Genomic DNA, 26084 nt, shown 5'->3' on the forward strand with positions numbered 1-26084 from the left:
ATCAGATGCCTTCGGGGGAGCTGGCAAATTTCAGAAACACCAATGAGGGCCTTTTAATGACATCCTTATTCACTCATTTACAGAAAGGGGGTGTAAACTGTGCTTGGAAAGCAGCTAATGGTTTTAGGAAAACACCAACTAATCTGCTTTGTACCAGAAAACCACGGCGTTACAAAACTCTTTATGTTGTCCCGTTTTCACCTCGGCTTACCAAGAATTCTAGTCTGGCCAAAAGTCTTACTTAATATTTAACATTAGATGTTGAGAAATCCACTCCCTGGGTAGTAACTTTTAATTATATCCCCCATTATTCTGGTTCAGTTCGGTTCGGTTCGATTCGGTTTGGTTTATTTCCCCTGCCTTGGGGGGTCAAGCCTGAGCTCTCCGACCATGGTCTCTCAGGTTTCTGAAACATGTCATTTCTAAAAACTCACTCCTATTTAGAGCTAGTGTGAGCCCTAAACAATAAAAAGCACAGGGATGTAAAGAGAATAAATTAAATCGAAGATATATTCTATTTTGGACTGCCCAAAACCAATCTGTACCTGGACAGGGAGGACGATAATAAGCATGTTGACATCTTTGTGTAAATCGGGCAGATTCCCCCAACGTGTTTTCCAATTGCCGTTCTATTTTTCTATGCTCCTGCCCGAGGACATTGACGTCTGGACAATCAATGACACAGGCTTACACACACGTACTGCCTCGCACAAGCCTGCAGAGCTGCTACAATGGTTTAAAAGTTTCTGTGTGGAATCCACCACAAAGTACCAGTTAAAAGGGCCAGGAGTGAAAGCCGAGCTCCCAAATGACTAAGACTGAAAAAGATAATACCCCCAGGCATCTGTATGTCTCAGCATTTAAATTATATCCCTTGAATGCCAATTTGGACTTTGTGCCAAGAAGCGGTTGAAGGCCTTTTTTCATGGAAATACCCAATAGAAGACCAATCTGTTTAAATGAAAGGTGTCTCTAATCATTTGGTATCAACATAACATGTTTTTATTTTATTACATAACCTTGAATTATCTTGGCCTCTAATGAGGATCTTGCATTGTTACTGATTCTCAATAATTTCATGGAATTATGTTGTCCAAATGTGTATTCTGATGCCAAAAAAAAAAAAAAAAAGAAGAAAGAAAAAGAAAAGAAAAACCTGTCTCGTGATTTAAACGCAGTTGCTGGATCGAGCACATCTCCTATTTTCAAAAAAGTCTGATATCCGTTGAAGAAATTATCTTCTCTGTCCGGAAAGGGATTTCCCTCAAAGTGCCACCTCCTGAGGGATACCCCCAGTATAAGGAAAACTGTACGGGGACTTGTTTCTCAGTCACTGAACAATTTTTTGACTTCCTGCCCCCCCCCCCCACTGAATTCTAGCCTGTGTTCTTCTCTCTGCAGGATTAGTGATTATATGGATCTGACCCCCGTAGACATCGTAGGGAAGAGATGCTACCACTTCATCCACGCCGAAGACGTTGAAGGCATCAGGCATAGTCACTTGGACTGTAAGTACCCCCTGTGCATGGGAACAGCCTGGCTCGTGTCAAGTCTCTGGGATGCTTGTTTGGTTTCAGCGCGGATTTCTCCCTTCGTGTCTCGTGCGTACAATTGAGATGATGGTCAGCGTGCAGTGAGAAAAAGTGAGACGTAAATCACTTCAGCTGGTGTTGGAATTAGATTGGAAGTTGGAACTCGGGCCCGCAGAAATTGCTGGATCTTTAGGCCCTTGCCCAGGATTTTGTGGTCTCTCGTGCTTTCTCTCTCCCATGAAGTGATGGGGGAAGCTCTGCTTTAAGTGCTTTCTTGACCCTTTCATTTTCTAGAGAGTGAGCTCCACTCTGAAATTTGTGGTCTCTGTTTGAAGATATATGTGGGAGAAGGCAAGTTCAAACAGACCAGAGCCTACAGCGATTCCTACTTGACGGATTGCAAAACCAGGGCAAGGGGGAAGCTGGGGCACAGGGGTAGAGTACATCGTGTGTCCACGGCCACTCTCGAAGGTGGCGTCTTTTCACTGTATTTCTGGAAAAGGGGTTATTCTGAGGAACACTCCCGAGACAGAGAGAGACTCATCTCAGCTCTTTAAGTCTGATTCCAAGCTCCTGACTCACAAGCTGACCTCCGAGGTGCCTTCTTTGGCATTTAAAGACAGAGGGACCAACCGTGCTCTGGCCAGGTCTGAGCCAAAACTCCCACATAAGCGTCCCACGCAACCTTCCCTCACCAGACTCAGTGGGCTGTTGCCACCATGTGTGGAAGGGCTCTGACGATCCCATAAGGCGTGTTGCACTGTCTGCGGAACCTCTCAGGAAGAGGCTGCCCTTTTTCCAACCAGAGGTCCTTTTGTTGACCCACCAGCAGACTCTTCTTCCTACAAGATGGGGGCCCGACGAGCTCATCTTCTCAGAAGGTTCTAAACCCAGTTCTGAACTCTGATTTTAAATACATGTGAGGTGCCACCAGCGAGAGTCTATACCTTGACGGTCAAGTTTTCCTGTAGCAACACTAGCCAGGTGGCCTTCATATTTACTTCCTCTCCCTTTTCTTGCCGTGGCTGAGGAGAGCGGTCTCAGGTCTTTCCTGTCCTTTGCTCATTTTTAGACTCCCACCTTCAAAAGCATAATGCCAAGACATTCAGTCAGGCAGAGTCTCAAAGCGTGAGCATCTTGCAGCGTTTTTTAACCCTGCATTAGCAACTGACATGGGACCAAGTTCAGTGTCATATTTTGTATGTATCACGTCTCTGGGAAAAGCCTGCCTGCGAGGCTGCTCTCCGGCAGGTTCTACTCCCAACACTGAACGCATGCCTTGGTACTGTACACCAGGGATTTAGGGAACACACTTGTTGCTAAGAATGAATGGGTGTTGTGCGTGGCAGAAGCAGATGGCTCTTCAATTAATTGGGGGAAAAAAATGATGCTGTTTCCTGAAAAGAAACATCAGGTTCTTTGTAGCTGGGAATTTAGAAAAGATGGAGAAAAACTCGGGATCTTTGGAGGAAGCTCCAAGTATACTTTTTGGACCAACATTTGCCAGAGATCCAGGCTTTAAAAATGAGTATATTGTCTTTGGGGCCCTGTCGTGGACCATGTGTGTGGGGAGAGAAGGGTGCTTTTTCATTTTGGAATCTTAATTGAGGTCTAACTTCAGAAACCCAGTGCTGACAAAAAAGAACTATGTCATCCCCAGTTATTAGTTGGAAAACATCATGCTATCTCTCTGGGATTTGATTTACAGCTTGAAGAAACACAATTCCTCAGGAACAGTGAGCTAGGGCAGTTCATTTCTTCCCATGAAGCCAAGGTCTCCAACAAATATGCTTGATGCCATTCTTTCCGATCTACTTTTATCTCATTTTCAGTAACCAGAATAATTTGAGAGTGCTGAAAATAAACAACTCCGCCATTCACTATTGTGCTAGTCACCTAATTTTTCCGGTATCATGCCAACTAATAAACAGAGAAGGTATGCTTTTAAATTCTGTGATTTTTTTCATTACTTGATATTGACATACTGGCTATTGCTTTATGATTTAGCCTCCTAACAATGATTGAGTTCACTCTTTCAACTCATACACACGACTTCTAATTTTAAGTTCTTTTAATAACCTCAAACACATGAAAAACAAATAAAATGAGCTGATAATTCTCCAAGTAAAATACACTTCACATATTTAGCTATCATGCTGTGGAATAACTCCACAATGTCAAGTAGCACACAATTAGTAAAACTGTAGGGGGAGGAAAAGGAGTGTTTTGATCCTGAAGAATTTTGATCCTAATCAGATTGAAATTTCAACATTCTTGTAGTGCTTATATCTTCAATCACACACACACACACACACACACAAATCAAACTGATGCCAATGTCAGGTTTTGCATTCTGTGACTGAAATAAAATGCTAAAATATACAAATGCATCTCGCTTTGTACAATAAACATTAACATCATTATAAAGTAAGATTGAGTCTAAAATTGTGTGATGGAATGCCTGATGTTTACCTAATTCTCAAACCAAAGCCAGCCCAGTAACAAAATGACAGAGCATGTAATAAGTCTTGGTTGTGTAAACACTGGAAGAAAAGGCAAAAAGCACAGGATCCTCCTGTCCAAAGCAGTAGGCTGTTAACGAAGGATGCCTCAACTGTACCTTCTTGGCAGGAGAAGGTCATGGCGACATAGAATCAGCTGAAGAATAAGACAGAATTCTAAAACAAAGGGACAGTTCAAAAATAAACCACATTAACTATTTAGCTTTTCTTCCTAGAGCTATTGGCACAATTCCTGTTTCTGTGCAAGAAAGACAGGTTTTAGCCAGCTGATAATATTTCCTGATATTTTGATATCTGTCTTATGCTCCAGTTTACAGATAAAACTTTAAAAGACTCCATAGTTTTGATAACTCAAAATGCTATCTTTATCACTTATATCTTTTTCCTAGCATAGGCATCTGTAAATCCATAGATGAACTTGTCTCTAGAATAAGGAAAGTAAAAGGGAATCAGCTGCAGCAGGAACTGACAACTTCCATCAGTTGAACCAAGAACTTTGGACCATTCACTCTCCCACTAAGTTAACATGAGACGCCCGATAGTTCACTGGCTTTCAACATAAAGAATCACTAAGAATCGCATTATCTGTACCAACATGGTGGGTGAGTGAAATTATACTGGGATTCTAAAACCAAGGGGGTTGTAGGACCTCTTCTTTCACACGGTGACCAAAGACCTCTGATTTTTCTTTTTTTTTTTTTCCTTACTCCACCCTACTGGAGTCATTGAACCCAATGTCACTGATTCTCCAGGCCGAATTGACCCAATCAACATTTTGAGGTTTGAATTCTCAACTACTCATATAAGCAATTATTTGAGCATCTTGACCTATCAGGCTCTAGTCCTCCAGGACTCAGGAGGTACCCGACCTCCAGATGACCAGTCAGGTCTCCCTTGAGTCTGACGCCCCTCTTAGCTCGGGCATTCAAGAGCAATGCACCTGTCTCTGCCGGTAGCCCACATATAGAAGGGCAGACCACGAATGCAAAAGCAACCAGAGAAACATCCAGACTTTTGTCTGTAGAAGTTGCTCAACTTGCCTTGAGATATCACCAGGATCCTTTCCAGATCAAATGCACAATTCTAAAACCTAGACAGAGTGGCGAAGAGAGACTTCCCTTCCCTCTAGAAGGGTGTGCTCCACTAGCAAGGCTCGAGGCCCTGCCACTATGGGACTTTCAAGAAAAAGGAGCCAGAAATGCTAGAATTGGTAGCAGTTTTCCCTTCCTAGTACCTTACCCAGGATAATGAAACTCGGAGAGAGTTATTTCAGAAGGCAGAAAGACCTGCAGCTTGTCTGTGAGATCTTGTAGAATTAAAAGGCATGGCCCACCCAATATATTTGGGGGATGTTAAAAAAATATATAAACATTAGCCTCAATCTTTATTTCTTAATTACAAAATTCTATCCTCCTTAACAAAAGTCATGCCCAGCTACCTGGCAGAATGCATTGCACACTGTTTTGCATCAATAACCCCTACACATCCCTCCTGAAGGCATCTCATCGCCAAATGCAAGCCGACTGCTTAATGCAGGACTAATTAGTATATCCCCTTCCCGTCTGCAGGCCCTCCATTGTAATTCCTTCCCAGCTCATTTTTTTCCACAACCGCGCATCAATCAAAGTAAGTGCCCTGCCTGCCTCGGAAACACAAGATGTCCTCCATGCATTTGTCATCTGCCACGCAAACAAAGGGGGAATTTAATTGTTGATCTGGGGAGGCAGCCGCCCCACAGGAGAAAGGAAGCTGTGGCGGGGGGAGAGAGGAAAGCGCAAAGTTTGGTGGGTGGGCCAAGAGCAGAGAGCCTAGGGTACTTCTTTCTAGGATCTTACTTGGGCTTTCTTGGGGCCAGGCCTTCGGGGATTTAGCTGCAACCTGACCATTGGCTGAACATTTTCCCCAAAGCAAATGAGTTTCTCTTCTTCTTCCATATGAATGTGAAAATGCCGCTGAAAGAAGATACACGTCACAGCCACCATGTCAGGCTGTTTTCAGAAGCCAGGTCAGCCCGCATCCTGTGCCTGTCCATCAGCTAAAAAAGAGGGTCACAGGGAGACAAAATAAAGTCAGGGTTTTATGCAGAAGTGAATGACCTGCATTATCTTCATCTTTTTTTTCCCCCCATTTTGGGGAAAATACTGATTTTGGCTTTTCCAGGCTAAAGACAGACACACAAGAACAGAGCCCAACAAGGGTCTATCAGCTGAGTGTCCTTATCCCACCGCATTATAGAAATGCCCACCCCCAGCTTACTGAATCCAGACCTGCAATTAACAAGCTCCTTAGCAGGCTCCCATGTGCGTTAATGGTTGAGGAGGGACTTAAACTGATATTTCAAAGGCATTCTTGTACGTAAAGTAAAAATAAATACAAAGTGACTAACAATCTTAGGGAGCTTAAGATTCCCCTCCCGTAATCTGAATGTTGTGAATACCAGTAAAATACAAGTAGCAAACTGGCCCTGAGGATATCTGAGGCAGTGTTCAAATGACTAGTAGGTGATTACTTGATAAAGAGATGGACTTCTTTACAAAAGTGCAGAGTTTTGAACATCAGTGGAGAAAGCTATTAGAGTATAAATAGAAATAACAGTCAACTCATAAAAGGAGGTCTTTCAGTTTTTTTCCCCCAGGTTAATATTTTTCCACGTACTTTTTCCATATGTGAATACAAACAGTAACATTTTCCCTGTCCAATTCATCCAACATCTGTGTGTACTTACTGTATACAGAGCTCTGTGGTATTGCAGTAAGGTTTGAACAATAACTAAGGTGTGGTCTCTACCTTCCAGAAGCTTACGTACTGGTAGAAAAGATAGCATGAAAATAGCCCATTTTGAAAAGGTAGCATCAAATGAGGACTATTGAGATGGATAAAACACAGATATCCCAGAGATTGGGGTGGGGGTGGGGAGTGGGGCAACAAGGGGGGATGGACAAGAAATTCCAGAGACACCCCATATTGAAAGAGGATGGCAGGAAGCCAGGGTGGCAGGAGATGGGCAGAGGTGCAGGGTCAGGGACATTCCAGGCTTAGAAGAACATAAACAGACACAGAATACAGCAGTACACCATCTTTCCTCTCTGCCCAGGAAGTAAGCGGGAACTTCGATGGGACGGATGTTTTCTAATACAGTCCTAATGTGGATCCCTGGGTTTTTCCTTCTTACTATTTCAGTTAGTAGATGCTTTTATTGTCATAAAAAGAATACCTGATATGTCAGAGAAATTAACCCCCTCATTGCTCTTATAAAGCATGATCAGAAAAAAAATACTTCTAAGACATCCATTTTAACCTAAATCAACCAAAATAAAATCAGTTCCTTCACTTCTTGTACTTTATACAAGATTAAGAACAAAATGCTGGTGTATGTTTTATAACTCTTTTCCTTAAAATGTTGATATAATAACACCTCGCCTATCTCAAAAAAAAAAAAAAAAAAAACCTCCAACTTTTCCTTGTTTAATACAGATGAGGAACAGGGATTTAATTTGTGTATGTGTTTAGCATACAATGGTTTTTCCATATATTTAGCACTAATTAAGGATCAGGTCATTTGAACTTCTTTATGAACTCTGTATCCCCTCTGGCTTCCTGAAATTTTTGGCGGGCACATCGACTAGAATGCCTCCAGTTCCAAGCGACAGAAAACACAGGCAAAAAATGACTTCAACTTCCTCTGTACTCGTCTTCAGTTTTCTCCTCATGATCAAAAGACAACTGTAGCACTGTCCATCACCAGTCCCTCACAAGACAATGTCCCAAGTCAGGAAAGGGCCCATTACTATTCTCTGCTCATTTTTTAAAGAAATACTCGTCATGGCCCTCCAGGAGAGAGAGCTCCCTGGGCCCCCCACGCCATGTCCCATTGTCTAGCATTTCACCAAGTGTCCAAGCCCGAGCCACACACTGGATGCAGTGACCGTGACGGACTTAAACAATCAAGGGTTGTCCCCCCGGGACTTGGGAAAGGTCCCTGATCCAAGAAGAAGTGCTGCTTCTTCCTCCCTCCTCCCCAGCGTGAGGACTGCCCCTGACACTGCCACAGGATCTAGGAAAGTGGTTGAGGGTCCAGCCCAAGGGCTCCCAAGGAGCACATTTTCTTCCTTTATCCTTGTTCTCCCTTCTTTTTTTACCTACATGAGAAGATGAAGGTTAACTGAACCCATTTGGGGTCATGGTTTCACAATATATGGAAATTGAACCATTGTGCTGTGTGTTTAACGCACACAGCGACATTTGTCAATTATTTCTCAATAAAACTGGAAAAAAAGGAATAGCCGTACAGTGGACACCCAACAGTGACTGCTACCTGGGAGAATCTGACACATTTTCACAACAAAGTCTTTGGATTTCTGAACATCACACAACAGGGGCACAAATGGCATGTGTCTGGGCTGCTTTCAATATTCCTGATTTTGCCAACACTAGTTTCTGGATACCTGTGCCTCACCACATGTATATTTCTTGTTAAAGATGTTTAGTGAACCTCATAAAATGACCTTATGCAGAAACACAGGGTCCATGAGAGACATAAAATAAGTCTGAGGCAAAGATCCAACCTCTTCCTCCCACCTTTTCTTAGTTCTCCCTACGTTCCAGCTTAACCTTGCTCAGTACTTCATTATTTAAAGGAGGTGAAGAATTCACCCAGGCCAGGTCATACCCCCATACTTTCAGACCCTCATCCCACTTTCCCTAAGAGTTATCACAGTTGTAAGTGTCTTAGTGAAAGTAGTAAGTATCTGTCTCCCATAGAAAGGCAAATGGAGGTAAGTCCTGTTTTCAGGATGAAGAAAACTTCCCCAACAGTTCCCAAAAAGAAAGACCTCCCCGTGGGTTTCAACTCTCCCCTGTTTCACCATATTCCAAATGTAAACCAATCACTGGTAAGGGAATGGGATTACATGGCTGAGACTAATAGAAGGACAGGCTCACAAGCAATCTTTGCATACTTGGAGATCCTCCAGGGCCTGGCATGGAGTAAGTAGGCACTCAAAAGAATATTTATGGAATGAGTTAATAAATCCACCATTTCCCTCTGCTCCCAGCCATCAACTTTTCTTAATTCTCTGCTGAAGAGTTCACTGCTTCCCTTTATATGGCAAATCCTTACCCCCCATTTCCCACCAACAAAGTGTAAGGGCTAAGAAACACCCTGTCCTTAACTATTTTAGGTCAAGAAATGCAGGAATTAGTGGTACAGAAACTCCAGCTGAACTGTAAACAGCTTGAAAAAAAAAAATCTGAGATCTCAAATGTCACTCATGCCGACCATCACTGACTTTTTCCTGTCCTAGAACAAGATACCATCGGTGTTTAAAAGGCTTGGTCTCCAATTCAGTAGGTTATCATGAAGAAAAGAGGAATTTATTTTTTAAACTTAACAAATTGACATGTCCTAAATCAATGAAAAGTTTTCTGCATGATTCAATATTAACAGTTAATAAAAATCTATCAATTGGCAGTGGTATAGGAAAAAACCTCTTCTAAGGTTATAAATCACACAGATAGCAATTCGAGCAGGGCCTGTCATTAGTGTATTAGGGGGAAAATCCATAGATGATGCATACTTATTCACAGAACATCCACAGTCTTCTGTCCTCAAGCTTGTAACTCACGTTAAGTATCAAATATCATTAAACTTTACCAAATATTGCCCCGCACATGGATTCACAAAAAAACTAAAAACCAATTTGTGGATGCCTGCTATTTAAGACATCTAGCTCACTAATTGCAAAATCTATAGGAAAGTCTGCACGGCATCAAAGCCTGGGTTGATCCTATGAGCAGCTCTAAATGAAAAACTGTCTCTATTGCAAGTAAATAAAGCATTTAATGCACAGTTTCTGCCTCTAATACTGTTTCTCCTGTGGGTTTTGAAAATGACCTTCCTGTAAGCATCAAGGACTCTAACTCTGAGATGAAGAAACTTGTTCCTGTTTTAAGTCTATGTCAGGTTCATTCCCCTATAGCCCACAGTTTTCAAAAGCAGAGGAAAAAGTAATCCAGAATTTAAAAAAAAAAAAAAAAAAAAAAAAAAAAGTCCTGTTTCCAGAATGAAGTTCCCTGTCAGCCTGCCTTGGGCCTTAGGTGGAGAAGCAGAGATTAAAGAGTCAGTATTCTTTTTCATGTTTCATCTGCCAGTTTTGTGAATGTAGAAAGAAACCAGTGGCTACAGCTAAGCACCCAACTGTGGTATTAAGTAGGAAGGTGTGATGCACGCGCGTGAACACACACACACACACACACACACGTTACTTGCACGCACTCCACATTAGTGAATCCCGAAATAATATTTGAGATCCTGAGAGAAACACCCCCTCTCCATTCTCCGCAGCCACTGGTGAAGGTACCTCACGGAGGGGTGAATGGCGCCGCAGATGCGTCCTCCTATCGCCATGACGATAATGAAGCTCTTTGTTCAGCTGTGTGAATGTGAAGTGTGCGATCTCCGATGATCTCACCATTTCCTATTTATTCTATACTTACCTGAATACGCCAAGTATTGCCGCTTTTTAATGCATATGCAAACCACTAAAATGTCCTTTTGTGAGACACTTCGCTAAAAGACCGCTTTTGATATGTGTTCTTCGCCCCTCTTCAAACTGAATGAGACTGCTTCCTTCTTTTTAAGACACAAGCAACTCACTATTTAAAATCTTTGGCTTTGATTTGGTGGAACAGCCCAACAGGAAGAGACCATGTTCTCTTTTTTTCTCCATATTTCTGAAGGCAAACTTGTACTGATTTGTTTTGATTTACTAACAGAATTATGTTCCTGCCACAGACACAGGCTTCCTTTATGTCCTTTCAGTCATCCGTCTATTTCTGGGGACAAAGTTTTCCCAAGTAAGACTGAAGTCCCTCTGTTGGTGGCTGCGTGCAGAGCCATGGATGTGTGCCTCCGCCGGAGTTCATCAGGTTTGGGAGGAGAAAAGTTCTCCTCCACAGGCAGGACATTTCTCGAATGCCTACTGCTAAGCTCAAACCGAGAGGCCAGGTGACATTTTTTAAGGATATCCAATAGCACCGAGCATTCTGTCCTTTGTGGGGGAAGTGTGTTTGGCATAACGGGTCATGTGTCCTAAAATGGTAGTTCCCTGAAGGTTTCTTCTGATTGAGCTCTATTGGTCACTCCCTTCACCATTGGGGGTGGGTGGGGTTTTAATGCCAATAGCCAAAAATCGTCAGATGAACAGGACGGGAACACTTCAGCCAGGAGGATTTACGTCTCTTTGTTACATAGTCTCCTCACAAAGGTGGGGTCACCCCTGTCCTCTAAAGAGCACAGCCTGTAACTCAAAGGCACCTTTAGCTTGCTGCGTAGGGTGGTGCTGATGAGCAGCAGCCAAGAATAATTGGTTATACCCTAGACTTCAGAGTAAAAGAAACACGTTCTCGCATGCTAGCAGAGGCGCTCAGCATGGCCCCTGGGACCATTTGAGATTGTATGTGAACCTGGGAAACACGTATCCATCCATCCTGTACCTTCACGATTATCCTGTATAACCTCGGTAAAGGCCATCGAAATTTTGTGAGAGCTTTAAAGAAAACTAATTCCTATGGTACAACCTCAATGATGTAATTGTACAACCTCAATGATGTAATTCTAGAGATGTTGTGATGTGACCAGTGAATCCAGTGAGGGGCACACGGGCTGTTCTACCAAGTTGGGGACACCAAAAAGCAAACTCTGAGATAAATCAAAGAGAAGATGCCACATTATGTGTTGAAAGTACTCAGACGTATCATGGTATGAAGCTAAAAATGCAACCCACATATAAAATTTCTTTCTCTCTCTGCTTCCGCTTTTTATAGTTTGAGCACATTGTTATGAACTTGGTCTGTAGCTTTTTGGTTTGATGACTATGTATCTCTTTTCAAAGGACAATTAGCTATTTTTTAAGGACTTCCATATCAAGTAAGTTACAACGTGCTTTTTTCGGATTTTCCCCACAAAGGGGATTTTAGGAAATTGCCTGACACAGACATTCTCTCATTTCGCTCCATTATCTAAAGCTAAAACTCACAAATAAAAACAACAGCCACTGGATTAAAAGCGCATTGAAAAAGTTTTTGTGTTTTTTTCAAGTTGCCTAATTTATTACAAACTAAAAATCTCTTTCAAACTGGCACCAAGGTGGCTTTTCTTCTTGAGCTGATTAGGACCACATGAGCTCAGGAAAAGCTGTCAGATCCTGCCTCTGGCGCAGCTGGAATGATCCAACTGATTTGCCAGTATGATTTTTTTTTTTTTTTTTTAAGAAGGAAGCTTTATCCCAAAGTCATAAATTTATATTCTGGAGCCCCAAGCAAAAATGAGTCCTTGTTCATGTTAAAAGAAGCAAAATTCCATTGTGACTTCTTCTTATGGGACCTCCTGTAAAACAAAAACAATGAGGGCACTATTTTGGTCCCCATTTCCTGCTGTAGTGGGTGCTAATTCGGCACCTTCTCTCTCCCTGTCTGGCTTCCCACTGACACATGGAGGTCACATTCAGAAAACAGTAGTCCTCAGAAAAGAGCAGAGATCTGTGTCTAGGCCAGAACGTTCCTTCACCTCTTAGGAGTCGTTTGTCACTCTGGCCCAGGGCAAATGAATGGAACTGGTGAAATTTGCTTTCTCCAGCTGACGGCGCTGGGCTCCCAGACCTGCTCTGTGGCATTCCCCACAGCAAGTCAAGACACTCAGGTAGCTGCCTGACACCCCAAGGAGCCAGAGGGGTCCCCTTCCTCAGCAGTCCTTCCACAACCACTTCCTCACACAGAGACCTACCAAGCTTGCCTATCTCAGTTATGAGATAGGCACGTCTCTCTTTGCTAAAGAGAGCCTAGCCTCTCTTTGCTAGCCAGGCCATCACCTTGGTCTGGGTGATGAGGAAGACTGCATTATTGGGCCCTAAATAATCTGTATTTATTCTCAGGAAACAGAGTCATATCGCTTTAGCTCCAAGAGATGACACCACATCAGTCTTGCAGCCCCTTTCATGGCACATACATGGAGCTCACCAAGGAGCCAGATGTTTTACTGCTATGCATTTCGGGAATTGAGATTTTGTTTCTTTCTTGTTTTTAAGTAAGAGAAAGTATTATAAGGAATGGGAAGGGTGGATTTTTATGTTCATTCTTCCAATTCTAATTTAACTTTAGAATTCCTTTCTCACTTCTCCCCTTTCTATGCACTATAACCTGGGGGTAATTTTTTTTTTTTTTTTTTTTTTTTTTTTTGCCTATATACAGTCAGAGTCCAGTCCGGAATCCCCAGCCGGGCTGGGCTGATCTGACTAACCTGCCATCTCAGTGTTTTCTTCACGTGAGCGTCCAAAAGCGGCCTCTTCATCTCTTTGCCCTCGTTAATAACACTAGATATTTGCAATTATCCCTCAGTCGAGACACAACGGCAGACAGAACCTTACGCCAGCCACCACTGGGGGCGCTCTACGTTTCCCTGGGTGAAAACAGTGGGCAGAATTTCCTCCGCCGTCCTCCCTCTATTAACAGTTAACCAGGTTGAGAGGATTTGAATAAAAGCACGTCTTGTTGCACGCAACAACGATTTGACAGAAGAGCTGTATGGCAGACTGAGTACTTTGCCTCTCTCAGCTTCACCACGCAGTTTTGTAGCCTGGGAAGCCATGCATGCAGAATGGCAGAACTTACAATCGCCTACAAAAGGAGAATACAATGCTACCTGTGGAGCCTCGCCGCCAAGAGAAGATGACAGTTCCGGGCCTTAAAAATACCCCAAACTACTGAACAGTCTCAGAACAGAGCTGGCCACTATGGGAAGCCCTCATCAAAGCAAATCTTTCTCAAGCAACTGCAAAGGCATAATTATTAAATTTTACAACCACGCGTTGAGCGCGTCGTGGGGCGAAGGGAGAAGGGGAGACAAGCGCTGGAGCTTCTAGGTTTCCGGACCTAAGATGCCGAGGGGGATCTGGGATCACTTTTGGAGCCACGAAGAGCGGCTCGGACGTGATGGGATGAGCTTCCATAGCCTTAAAACACGGCTCTTCTCCAAAGTGATTTCTCCTTACCCATCCAACACCCCCCCCCCCCAAAAATCAAAATGTACTTCATGAAACTATTGTATATGAAGCACTTATTAGCCGTAATTAAATGGACAATATGAATTTACTACGTCTTTAGGACTCTGGCTTGTTCTGGTTTAGAGCAAGATGATTAATGCAAATACATATTACTTGAGATAACCATTTAGCAGCTAATTTAGCCAAATTTATTACAGCAGTTAGAGGTTTTTCATTTTAGCAGACGGAGACAAGGACATGCCAAAAAGTGGGCAACGTGGACGAGTGCACACTGCCCTCTAGTGGCCAAGCGTCTGGCGCGCTTTCCGGGGGTGTGGAGTCCCGAGATCCCTAGCCAAGTCGTAACAGCGGGTTTTGCACGTTTCCGGCATCCTTTTAAACCATTCCTTTCCATAGCACTTTATTTCAGGGGATGATTTACTGCACTTTCCCCTTTTACTAGCTCAGGAGTACCCAGATACAAATCAAATCAATTTCAACTTGGCAAGATTTTGGTTAAAGTATCATTTTTAACATCTGCATTTTAAAGCTCTCCTTCAGTGGGTATTTAATGGCACCGTTTCACATTACTGATTGTTTTTACTTGTGCCTTCATTTGGGGCCATATTTCAGAGGCTGTGTGGAGCTGTCACTCCATTTGGCTCTAGCCAAGTCAATTCCGTGCCTCCCTTAGGCCAGGATTTCTCTCTGACTTGGTTGGGGGATTTCTTTTGCTCCAACAGTCAGTGAAGTCTCACTAGAATCTCCCCTGACTGACCAATGTAAATTTCGTTCACAGGCGGACTATAAATTCTGCTCGGCAAGATCAAAAGGAGCAGATGTATGGGGACACTGGTTGGTATTGCTTGCACTGAGGTGAAATGATCAAAGACAGGGGGTAAAGCTTCTTCGGAACCATTCAAATATCCAGGATCTCAAAGAGATCTACCTCGCAGCTATGAATAAATCACATACAGATTTTCCTTTGTTAACGTCTGACGTCAAACCCATTGACAATATCCACACCACATTAGGTATTCTGGGAGCCAACAAGATTCGTAGTCCTTTTATTCTTTCTTTCACACCATGATTGCCTAGAACGGAATCAAGTCTTGCTCCAAATGCTAGTAACCCTCGCTCCACTGAATTGTTGATTTTATTTGTCCTGCTAATGGCATTCTACATTAAGCTTACAGAAGGGCACCCCTGGCTTAGCGAGGGACCTCCCCCTTCTAAAGCTCGCTGTTTTGCCGAGATGATAATCATTTGGTCCCCATCTTAATACGCAATGCCTTGTGTTTTTGTTTTGTTTTTGCCCCCAGTGCTGAATAAGGGCCAGTGTGTGACGAAGTACTACCGCTGGATGCAGAAGAACGGAGGATATATTTGGATACAGTCTAGTGCCACCATAGCTATTAATGCCAAGAATGCAAATGAGAAGAATATCATCTGGGTGAATTATCTTCTTAGGTATATTTTCTAATTCTTTCTCATTTCTGTGTCAGTTATAAAATATGCAGCCCATGGTTAATAGCTGACATGTTTTATTATCTTTTGGCAGTATCTGGTGTGGAATTATGTAGAAATTCTGCTTTTCCTTCCACAAGACTCAAAGGAATAGGAAAAGATCAGCGCTATGGTGGAAGGGACCTTCGGGGCACATTCACAACATTTTCAGTAATTCTTGGTCTGTCAACATTTGGGCAGCTCTGAGAAGCTGCTTTGGTTTCCCCCACAAATGTTCAGGCTAGGAAAAAAAAAAAAAAAGACAGACTTCTGCCTATAGATGATGCATTCAAGAAGCACCTGCTTCTCCCCACCCCATAAACTTGCACACATGCACTCCAATCCTTGAGAAAATTAAGCAAAAGGACATGGGGACATGCGTTCAGTTTATCCTGCCCTGTATCCCAGGCAGGAAACCTTAAGCATATTATACCACATTGGATTCCCTTGGCTTTCAGGTTTTGGTAAGCCGAGGAAACCGCTTTGCCAAAATCAGTGTGCTATCAGTGAATAAATGAAAGCAATCTCCTTGTGCCCAATACCACGTGGCCTCAGTCTAGTTTTACTGCTATCCTAATGTGCCCTCAGATTGACACCCATAAATGCGGCCAGGCTCAGCAGCTCTCTAAATTCTAGTCCTCAGCCCCATTTTTCTCTTCTTCCCCATCTGCCTCCCACCTTTGGAGTCAAGCAAGCAAAAAGAAAACCAAGACCAACAGCCCAGGTGGTAGGCTTCTGTGAGCAAAATTTCCAGGAGGTTTTCCACCTATCCTGTCCTGAAACTATCAGGAGGCTCATGGCTTGGCTGTCTCCCAAGCTGTCATTGCAGTTTGGGGCTTCTCTTGGCCAAAACCCACCACGCTGGACCCCCACGTGGTCTGAATAGGAAAGCTTCCAGTAGGTCTTCTGAATGGAAGTTGGTGCCCTTTGGCTGATAATCTAGACAGGGCGTACCTGAATCCCATTTTTCTTGGAGACAGCCAAATGAGGGCTGAGATGCTGACAACTGTGGCTCTTTGGCACACTGACCCTTCAGAGTATGTCGTGTGCACTGGTGATGACTCGAAGGCATGAATGTGCTTGTTACCAATAACATATCAATCAGACACTAATGATTATTGCTCTAGAGAGGGCCTTAATGTGCACCACTTAAAACAGTCTTCATTTATCTACTTTTCTTTTTCCTTTTTGACCTCTTCTACTCTACATTAATTCTGTCTAAAAGTCCAAATATGTGTATTTCCTGTGCCTTTCTTGGAGGACTGACTTTCATGCGAACTTTCCCCTGTGTTTGTGATATGCTCAAGATGGGATCTGACATGAAGGAATCCTTTTGCCAAGATGTTTATGGAACAGTGGCACTGTGTAATGCAGTTTATAAGAACTCACATGCCAGAGAGAAAATGGAATAAGGTGTTGTGGCATTACCACTCTTTGGCTGGTCAAAATGGTGTTGTGCCAAAGAGACCCATTACTCTCAGAAAGCAGGCATTAGTAACAGGGACACCACAGACTAGAAGACATCAGTCCCCAGCGCTGAGGTAACATAGGGTACTGAAGCCATCCATGTGCTTGCCCCTCCCATTCAGAGAGCTTTCTTTTGGTCTGGCTCTTTCTTACTGCCTCATCGGTCTCATGACTTCCTACTCTGCCCCCAAATGGAGGCAATGAGACGGGTTAAAGAGAGGTTAGTCCATGAAATTTGGGGTCAACACCCTTATCTAGCCTGAGATTAAAGGATACACGCTCCTAAGTATCTGGTGATTGTCAGCCATCTAATTCCATAGGGAGAGGATGGAAGTAGTTTGGGTACCAAAGGCCAGTTTTCAGGCTCAAGAACCTCGATCTCAAACATGGTAGACCTATCTCAGCTGACCCAAAGACTCACCCTGAGTTCAATAATAAAAGGCTACAAGTTGGGTGACCAATGACTTGTGAAGGAGACCAATACAGATGGGCATTAGCCAAGGAAACTCCACCATGTCTTCCGTTCATCAGCATCACGTCTATAAGCTAAAGATCTAGAAGAAAAGGACGTGGCCTTGGCAAAATAGCAACTACTAAATACTCGCAAAAGAGCAACTTACTAAAGTTTTTTTTCTTTCCCATATTCCTGTCCTTTGTTCTTCCCTGAGCAGTATTTTCATACCACCTCTTCCTCCTCAGAATCCCTCACTTCCGGATCCATTCAGGCCTCTCCTTCCCTGTTCCAAAATGACCGCTTCTCTACTGCTCTTCTTCCTGTTCCCTCATGTGTTGCTAGAATCAGGGACTCCAGAGTGTTCAGAGACTGCCTAAGTGCTAAGGCCGCCGTCCCCTCCATCTGATTGTTGAGAGAAAGCTCTGCCACTGAAGCTAATTCACACTATGGCGTAAATGCCTGACTATCCATCTTAGTGATTTAACCCTCCCAGCAACACCGGCCATTGTGGAGTAGCTACTGAAACCATGGCTTTTTGATATTGGCATTTCACTGGAGATTAGCAAACGGATCTATGATCGTCCCTTGTAAGGGACGTTGGCCAGCCAGCATGTAGGGTAGAAGAGGCCCTTTCCACTTCAAGGCAAGAAGCTCTCCTTGTGTCTTGAGATGACAGGAGCCCATGTTGCTCATACATTGGGCTGGCCTTCAAGGGACATTTCTAGAAGATAACCAACTCAAACTGACCGAACCCTACTCTCTTTGCCAGAAGAGGCCTCTTTCTGAATTAAAAATAGAACAAAAATTAAGCCCATTTGTGCTAACGGGCTTAGATCCATTCTGTTAGGGCCTCTTTCACACTGGGACTCACCCCACTGCAATCAGAGTCCCAGCTTAACAAGCCACAGGTGTACACCACATGAGCGGCTGAAAATGTGATTGTAATGGGTGTGTTGACAGTTCAGTAGCCATAATCCATGCATCCCGAGGTGCACCTGTGCATCTGTCAGATCGTTAGGCGCCGAGGGCTCAGCACACCACCTCCCCCACCCCCAGTCGCTTTAGAGCCCTCAGAACAGCTGAGAAGCTCCATCAAGGAACGAAGACGAGGGCACTGAGGCAACGGACTCCTTAGGAGCCCAAGAGATGACAAGGCACACCGGGAGGCACGGGCAGGCTGAGCTGAGGGGACTTCTCACCCTCCCTCTGCCCCCAGGTGTTCAACTGGGACGAATGTCAAGCAGCACAGTGCTCTGGCCCCCAGTGCTCCCTGATTATTTAAAAGCCTTTTAGTGGCTTTCCTGTGGCATGTGGGTGTTCAGCCGTTGTAGTGGGGTGCAGCTGTAGCCACAGCCCAAGAAATCCCAGCTCCCACACAAGTCCCATGGGGAGCTGGGAAACACTTTCTCGCGGTGGCTTTTAAACTCTCTCAACTCCAGACGTTTGGGGCCAGGGAGTGGGGAGAAGATGGTCCACAGCAGACCATCGAGAATGGGTGTCTGCCCTCCTGATGAGTGCCTCCCTCCCCTCCCGCAGCAATCCCGAATACAAGGACACACCCATGGATATCGCACAGCTCCCCCACCTGCCTGAGAAAACGTCAGAATCTTCGGAGACGTCCGACTCTGAATCAGACTCTAAAGATACCTCAGGTATTACAGGTATTCCTCCTTCTCCATGTTCTGCGCTCACGGCTTGCCTGTCCGAACACAAGGGGTGGGTGGTGGCCCGAGGGCGGCCCTCAGAGCAGAGCGACGACGGTTCCATGGGTACAGAGACATAGGTCACATTGAGCTGATAACGGGAGTCTCTCTCAGCACACACATGTGTGTGTTTATGTACCGCCTACATACATCTGTGCACACATATAGATGTGTGTGTGTGTATATACACACACACACACATACGTGGTGTCTATACATGCATGTGTGTGTCATGTACATATACACATATGCATGTGTACATGCTTTCTATACACAAATAGAGACTGACTGATTTAGCAATCGCTCCATGTCGGCCCTCCACTGGCCACACAGAAGGAGTCCCGCCCCGACCCGCTAGCTGGATTTGGGCTGTTTAAACAGTAACGGGGCTATATACGCTACCTCTAAGACAGTCTGCATCTTTTAGCCCCAAATATTCACATCCTTGCCAAGCTGGGGTTGAGCCTCCAAAGAGGGATACTTAATGGCATTGGTGAATGAATCTTTGGAAAGTAGACTTACTAGTACTTCTCTGGGGCAAAAGAAAGTTAATTTAAAAATTTGTTTTTCCTCCAATCCCCTATTCCCATTCCACAGACACACTTAGAGCCGGGGAGGAGCACAGAACTCACAGAATCTTACAGCTGCAGAGACTCCTAAGCCTCTTCTAATCCAAACTCTTCTATGGAAATGAAGTAGTTCCACGATTTGCCTGACGTTCTAGTCTAGGCTGCCACCCAAAAGCACCACAGCAGAGCCATAAACTCAGCATCTTCCTTAAGTCCCCTAAGCTGTGTTATTGGGAAAATCTATTCTCCCTCTAATGTGCCAAATGGCTGGGGGTCCCCCACCACCATTCTCCATCCCTGGGGCACCTGCTCTCCTGGCTTGTACACCCATATCCCTCTACCCGGGACAAAACTTCAGGGAAGCAGGAGGAGGTACAAAGCACAGAGGATCTTGACTGTTTTCTTATCCTAAACTGAATTCATTCCAAAGTTCTTTACTAGGGCAGAAGTTCTAGAATAGACAGGCTCTGCTCCTTATTTATGTATGGTGCGGGAGCAGGGAACAAAAAAGATGACAGTTCCAAGACCTGCCCCCACAGAGCCTATATTCTAGTTGCAGGAATAGATCAAAGTCAATAAAAATAAGCACCATCTGATTCCCTTGCATGGCTAAGCACTATAGAGAAAAATAACTTCAGGAATTAGGAGTGTGGTTTTCAATAATGAACAAATATTCACTCACGGAGGGTTGCAGACCTCCATAGAAAGTCACCTCGCATACCATCAATTTTCTGTGTCACTAATGTCTTATTCCAGGTTATTGACTCTGACGCCCCGAATATTTTTGTAGGACTTCTCCAATGTTAATATGCCAAACGATCCCCTGGGGATCTTGTTCAAATACAAAATCTGATTTAGCAGGCCTGGGTGAAAAGCTGGGATTGTGCATTTCTAACAAGCGTCCAGGTGATGCCAGGGCTGCTGGTCTACAGACCACACTTGGAATAAAGGCCCAGCTAATAGAGGCCCCCGGGGGAAGAGAGAAAGCCCAGGCTTTAGGTGACTAAGATCGGGGAGCAGCTCAGGTGGGGCAACGCACCTCCCCAGCCCTGCCCCGTCTCACCCATCCCCACCCTACCCCACCCCACCCCCCCGCAGGGGGACGTGGGTCCTGCGCTGCTAATTTGATGTCTTTTGTCTCTTCTCTCCCCAATGCCACCTCTGGCCACTGGCCCCACGCAGAGGACAATGAGAATTCCAAGTCCGACGAGAAGGGTAACCAGTCCGAGAACAGCGAAGACCCGGAACCCGACAGGAAGAAGTCAGGCAACGCGTGCGACAACGACATGAACTGCAACGACGACGGCCACAGCTCCAGCAACCCGGACAGCCGCGACAGCGACGACAGCTTCGAGCACTCGGACTTTGAGAACCCGAAGGCGGGCGAGGACAGCTTCGGCGCTCTGGGCCCCATGCAGATCAAGGTGGAGCGCTACGTGGAGAGCGAGTCGGACCTGCGGCTGCAGAACTGCGAGTCCCTCACGTCCGACAGCGCCAAGGACTCGGACAGCGCGGGCGAGGCGGGTGCGCAGGCCTCCAGCAAGCACCAGAAGCGCAAGAAGAGGCGGAAACGGCAGAAGGGCGGCAGCGCCAGCCGCCGGCGCCTGTCCAGCGCGTCAAGCCCCGGCGGCCTGGACGCGGGCCTCGTGGAGCCCCCGCGGCTGCTGTCGTCCCCCAACAGTGCCTCGGTGCTCAAGATCAAGACGGAGATCTCGGAACCCATCAACTTCGACAACGACAGCAGCATCTGGAACTACCCGCCCAACCGGGAGATCTCCAGGAACGAGTCCCCCTACAGCATGACCAAGCCCCCCAGTTCCGAGCACTTCCCGTCCCCGCAGGGCGGCGGGGGCGGCGGGGGGCTGCACGTGGCCATCCCCGACTCGGTCCTCACCCCGCCGGGCGCCGACGGCGCTGCCGCCCGCAAGACTCAGTTCGGCGCCTCGGCCACCTCGACCTTGGCCCCCGTCGCCTCCGACCCACTGTCGCCCCCCTCTCTCGGCGTCCCCTCGGGACAAGCACCCCGGGGGCGGTGGGGGGTGGCGGCGGCGGGGGCAGTGGCGGCGGCGGTGGGGGCGGGGGTGGCGGCGGCGGCGGCAGCGGGGGCGGCCCCAGCGCGTCCAACTCCTTGCTGTACACTGGGGACCTGGAGGCGCTGCAGAGGTTGCAGGCGGGCAACGTCGTGCTCCCGCTGGTGCACAGGGTGACGGGGACCCTGGCCGCCACCAGCACGGCCGCGCAGAGGGTCTACACCACCGGCACCATCCGCTACGCGCCCGCAGAGGTGACCCTGGCCATGCAGGGCAACCTGCTGCCCAACGCGCACGCTGTTAACTTCGTGGACGTTAACAGCCCCGGCTTCGGCCTCGACCCCAAGACGCCCATGGAGATGCTCTACCACCACGTGCACCGGCTCAACATGTCGGGACCGTTCGGGGGCGCCGTGAGCGCCGCCAGCCTGACGCAGATGCCCGCCGGCAACGTGTTCACCACGGCCGAGGGACTCTTCTCCACGCTGCCCTTCCCCGTCTACAGCAACGGCATCCACGCGGCACAGACTCTGGAGCGCAAGGAGGACTGAGGCGCCGCCCAGCGCGGGCCAGGGCTCCGCGCGGAGGCATCGTGGGCGTTTTCGTTTAGACCTTTTAATTCTAGCACTTTGAATTCGAGCAGGTCAGCGTCCTCTCTCACCACGACGGCCCCCGTCCCACCCCCTCTTTCTTTAACTTGACTTATTCTTTCCTGTAAAGATATGTTTATTTTTTGCCTTCAGAGAGTCAGATGACCAGTTGCCTGCCATTTTGTCTTCTTCTGAGATGTGTGTTGGGTTGTTTTGCTTTCCTTTGCATCTTTATTAAGATGTCTTTAATGTGCATATGCCTCTGCCATAGAATACTCAGTCTTGTGGTCAAGAGATTTCTCAAGTGACAACCATGGGGTTTCTTCAGCAAGATCTTGATATGATCAAGATTGAAAGAGACAAGCATAAACAATGTGCCCTGTTTGACTAAGTCAAATGAAATGGGGTGGTTTTTCTTTTGTTTGGTTTTGGTTCTTAATTCCTTTAAAAAAAAAAAAAAATAGGGGGATAGTATTTTAGAATTTTATGCAGAATTTAATTCTCTTTTTATGGTTAAGATTTTAAGATTTTCTTACTTGCACATAAAAATAATTTGGGTTCTTAAACTTAATTTCTGGCCTGTGACTAGAATGTTTAAAAAAAAAAGTTGGACTAAATGTTAATTACTGAAACATTAACTTAATTTCTAAAACCATGGTGCTATCATTTATTAATCTGTAATGTCTTCATACAAAATGCAGCTCCTGGGCTGGGTTTTGGAAAAAAAAAAAAATGTGTTGTGTCCTGGTCTGGAGTCCGCTGCTGCAGTCTCCTTGGTTAGTTAAGACAAAGCCCTCATTAACGTTTGCTGCAGGACTTAAAATTTTTTACCTCCCAACTAACAAACATAGCCTCACATTAAATTTAATGGGTCAGTAAAGCCCTTTTTAAAGGGGCTTTTGGAAAACTCAATCAAACTGATTTGAGGAGCAGTTTAGATACATACTGCCTTTTTTTGAGCTGTTTTTTTTTTTTCCTTTTCTCAGTCTAACTGAGGCTAATTTTTACAACTTCAGTAACACTTCAGAGTAAAAGAAGGAAAAGATATTTAACATGTTTTTGATTTTTTTTTTCCATTTCTTGCTACAAAAAAAAGGAAGGTTGTATTCTGGGGGACTGATTTGATTTGATGGCATTTTTTTTCCCCTTTGGTTCTCTTCTTTCTAGGTGGAAACCAGTACGGTTTAAAACTAAACAATGGGTTAATAAGCTTCAAACAGATAACTGCAACTGAAAACCGCACATTAAGTAAAAAAGAGAAAAAAAAAAAGAAAAAAAGAAAAAGAAAAAAAAATCTCCTATTTTGTCTTTGTTGCCAGAAATCAGTGTAGTGTCAAACACTCCAAATGACTGTCAAGTATAAATTCTTCTTCCACTCCATCTTTGGCAGCTGTTTTTAAGGCATCTAATAACAGATGTGAGAATTGTAATGTGTGCAATGTGTACGTGTCCTTGGCTGTCAGTCCCATTGCAGTTTCAATGTGTGTTGCTATATGCAGTATATACTAAGCTAATGTAGTTGTTTTGTCCTTTGTCTTCTCTGTGCTCTATCTCTAGTCCGGAGTGGTCCAGTCCCATTCCTGCAGTCCTAGTGAATCAGTGATTCTTGGGGGTTAGTGAGTTTTGTGTGGTGGCCTTCCTCCGTAATGTCACCCTAAGCTGCTTCTACTGTCTGTGAATATTCCGTTCCGCTTTTTAAAATTCCTGCTGTTGCTTTGCTGGTGTATATTCTCCCAACCTTTCCTTTCTTTCCTTCCCTCTCATTTCCCCTTTTCCCTCCCCATTGCTCCTCCCCTCCCCCACTCTGTCCCTTCTCCAAAATCTTCTTCATTCTCAGAGATAAAAAGACTCTTAACTAGCTCAAGGTTAATGGAGCCATTTTTTTCCCACAGTGGAGTTCTGGGTATGACTTTTTCTTCTGGAGTGCGCCACGAAGCACTGAAGAATACTGCTCAGATATATTAAATAAATTGATGCCATATAGCCTCAGTTGTTAACATTCCCAGAGTCCCTTGTGCTCTACCTATATAAGCAGTGGGTGCTTTTCTTTGGTTTCCTTCCAGGTTGGCTGATGGAGCAATACATACAAAGCAATTACCAGTGAGACAGAAAATTATTTCAAAGGTCAACCAACACTTTTTAAAAACAAAAGGGGAGGGGATAATGGAATATAGAATTGTCCTATATATTTGTTTATGTGTGCAATGCTAATACTGTAATTCGGCTGTCCTTTGAATATCACTGTGTTGAGTGGTTTCCTCTAGGACCTTTCATTCTGAGAGTTGGGCCCACATCACTGTGGAATAATAAGTAAACAAAGCGAAACGCCACAAATTTTAACAGTGAGCTTACTTGAAGGATTTAAGGAGGTTTTGAAGGTGAAGAAGGCCAGTCAGGATATTTAAAGATTAATTTTGGAAGCTCTACTCTAGCTATCGAACAATCAAAGGAATGCACCTATCAGCTACAAAGAACAGCTAGACAGCTGTTTTTTTTTTTTTCTTTTATAAATGTTTCTGTGTTGTGTCAAAATGATTTCTGGTGATTTAAACTAACAGATAATCACAGCTGCTGTCTAAATCCATAGTGTTTAAAATTACAAAATGAAAAAAAAAACACTTCATTACCTGTGAAGACTGTGTCTGTGTTTTTAACTATTTCTTGTACAAATATATGAAAACTTTTATGAGGAGACTGGTGCCAAGTAGCTGAATAATGGGGAAAGGGATATTCTGTTCGTAAAAAATCTTAGCAGTGTTACCAACTCTACAATATATATATAAAAAAAAAATTAAAACATTACAAAGCGACAGCTATGGTACATTTGTTTTGTGTGAAGCTAACCGGACCTAACTTCCTGAGTGCCTGGCTTATTTTGAAACATTTTTTTTTCATTGACCATTGATAATGCTGCAAATCAGAAATGTACATACTTCATTTACAACAGGGTTCTTTTTATACTTTTGTAGATTCTCATACATGTCACACACATGGTTGTCTTTATGTAACTTAATTTTTTCATCCGCAGGTGCCATTTTCATAATAAACTTCTCTTGAATTTGTTACTATCTCGCATCATTTCTTTTACATGTAACCATCCTAACTAATGAATGCTGGTAGTATTTGTTTAAGCAGGTACCTTGGTCATTACTCTTGATTTAAAAAAAAAAAAGTTACAAAAAAAAGATGCATCTGTATTTTTGCTAGTTTTGGAAAAAAAATATGCATAGTTTGTGTCGCAATGAGGCCGACAAGGCACAGATTAAGATGCTAATCCAAATACTACACCAAACTTGCAACCATCCTAAATTTTCAGCTACCCCAACTCATTGTCATACTAAGCATTATTATGCACATTATCAAAGTTGAACAATGGGCCTGCACGTTAACCACTATGGGAAGTGTGCATTTTTTCTTGATTAATGCACGGTAAGTGATGACAGTTTTCACCCATTAATCATTGAAAATGCACTCGATATTTTCATTTATTACAATCTATAATGTATAACCAACCGTTCCATTGCTTATATCTTCTCTTTATACTAAATATGTATTTTCTTTCTCCAGACAGAGTAAGTCCTGTTCGGACTGTGTTATTAGTTAGGTCAACACGCAGCCTACAGCCTGTCACATTTGAAGGCAGGTCAGCTGACTAACAAAAAAAAAAAAAGAAA

At 44.5% G+C, this 26084-nt stretch overlaps 1 protein-coding gene across 1 annotated transcript in view; it reads left to right on the top strand.

Moving 5' to 3' along the window:
- NPAS3 (neuronal PAS domain protein 3) overlaps window positions 1–25014 on the top strand; it is an 863147-nt gene extending 838133 nt beyond the window's left edge. Inside the window, 6 exon segments of the mRNA XM_046007000.1 lie at window positions 1402–1508; window positions 15414–15561; window positions 19055–19179; window positions 20973–21778; window positions 21780–21830; window positions 21832–25014. Of these exon segments, the coding sequence (XP_045862956.1) occupies window positions 1402–1508; window positions 15414–15561; window positions 19055–19179; window positions 20973–21778; window positions 21780–21830; window positions 21832–22371 (1777 nt within the window). The 3' untranslated portion in view covers window positions 22372–25014.
- Window positions 25015–26084: the final 1070 nt, after the last annotated feature.

This window comes from Meles meles, chromosome 6, assembly GCF_922984935.1.
Source record: "Meles meles chromosome 6, mMelMel3.1 paternal haplotype, whole genome shotgun sequence".
NCBI lineage: Eukaryota > Metazoa > Chordata > Mammalia > Carnivora > Mustelidae > Meles > Meles meles.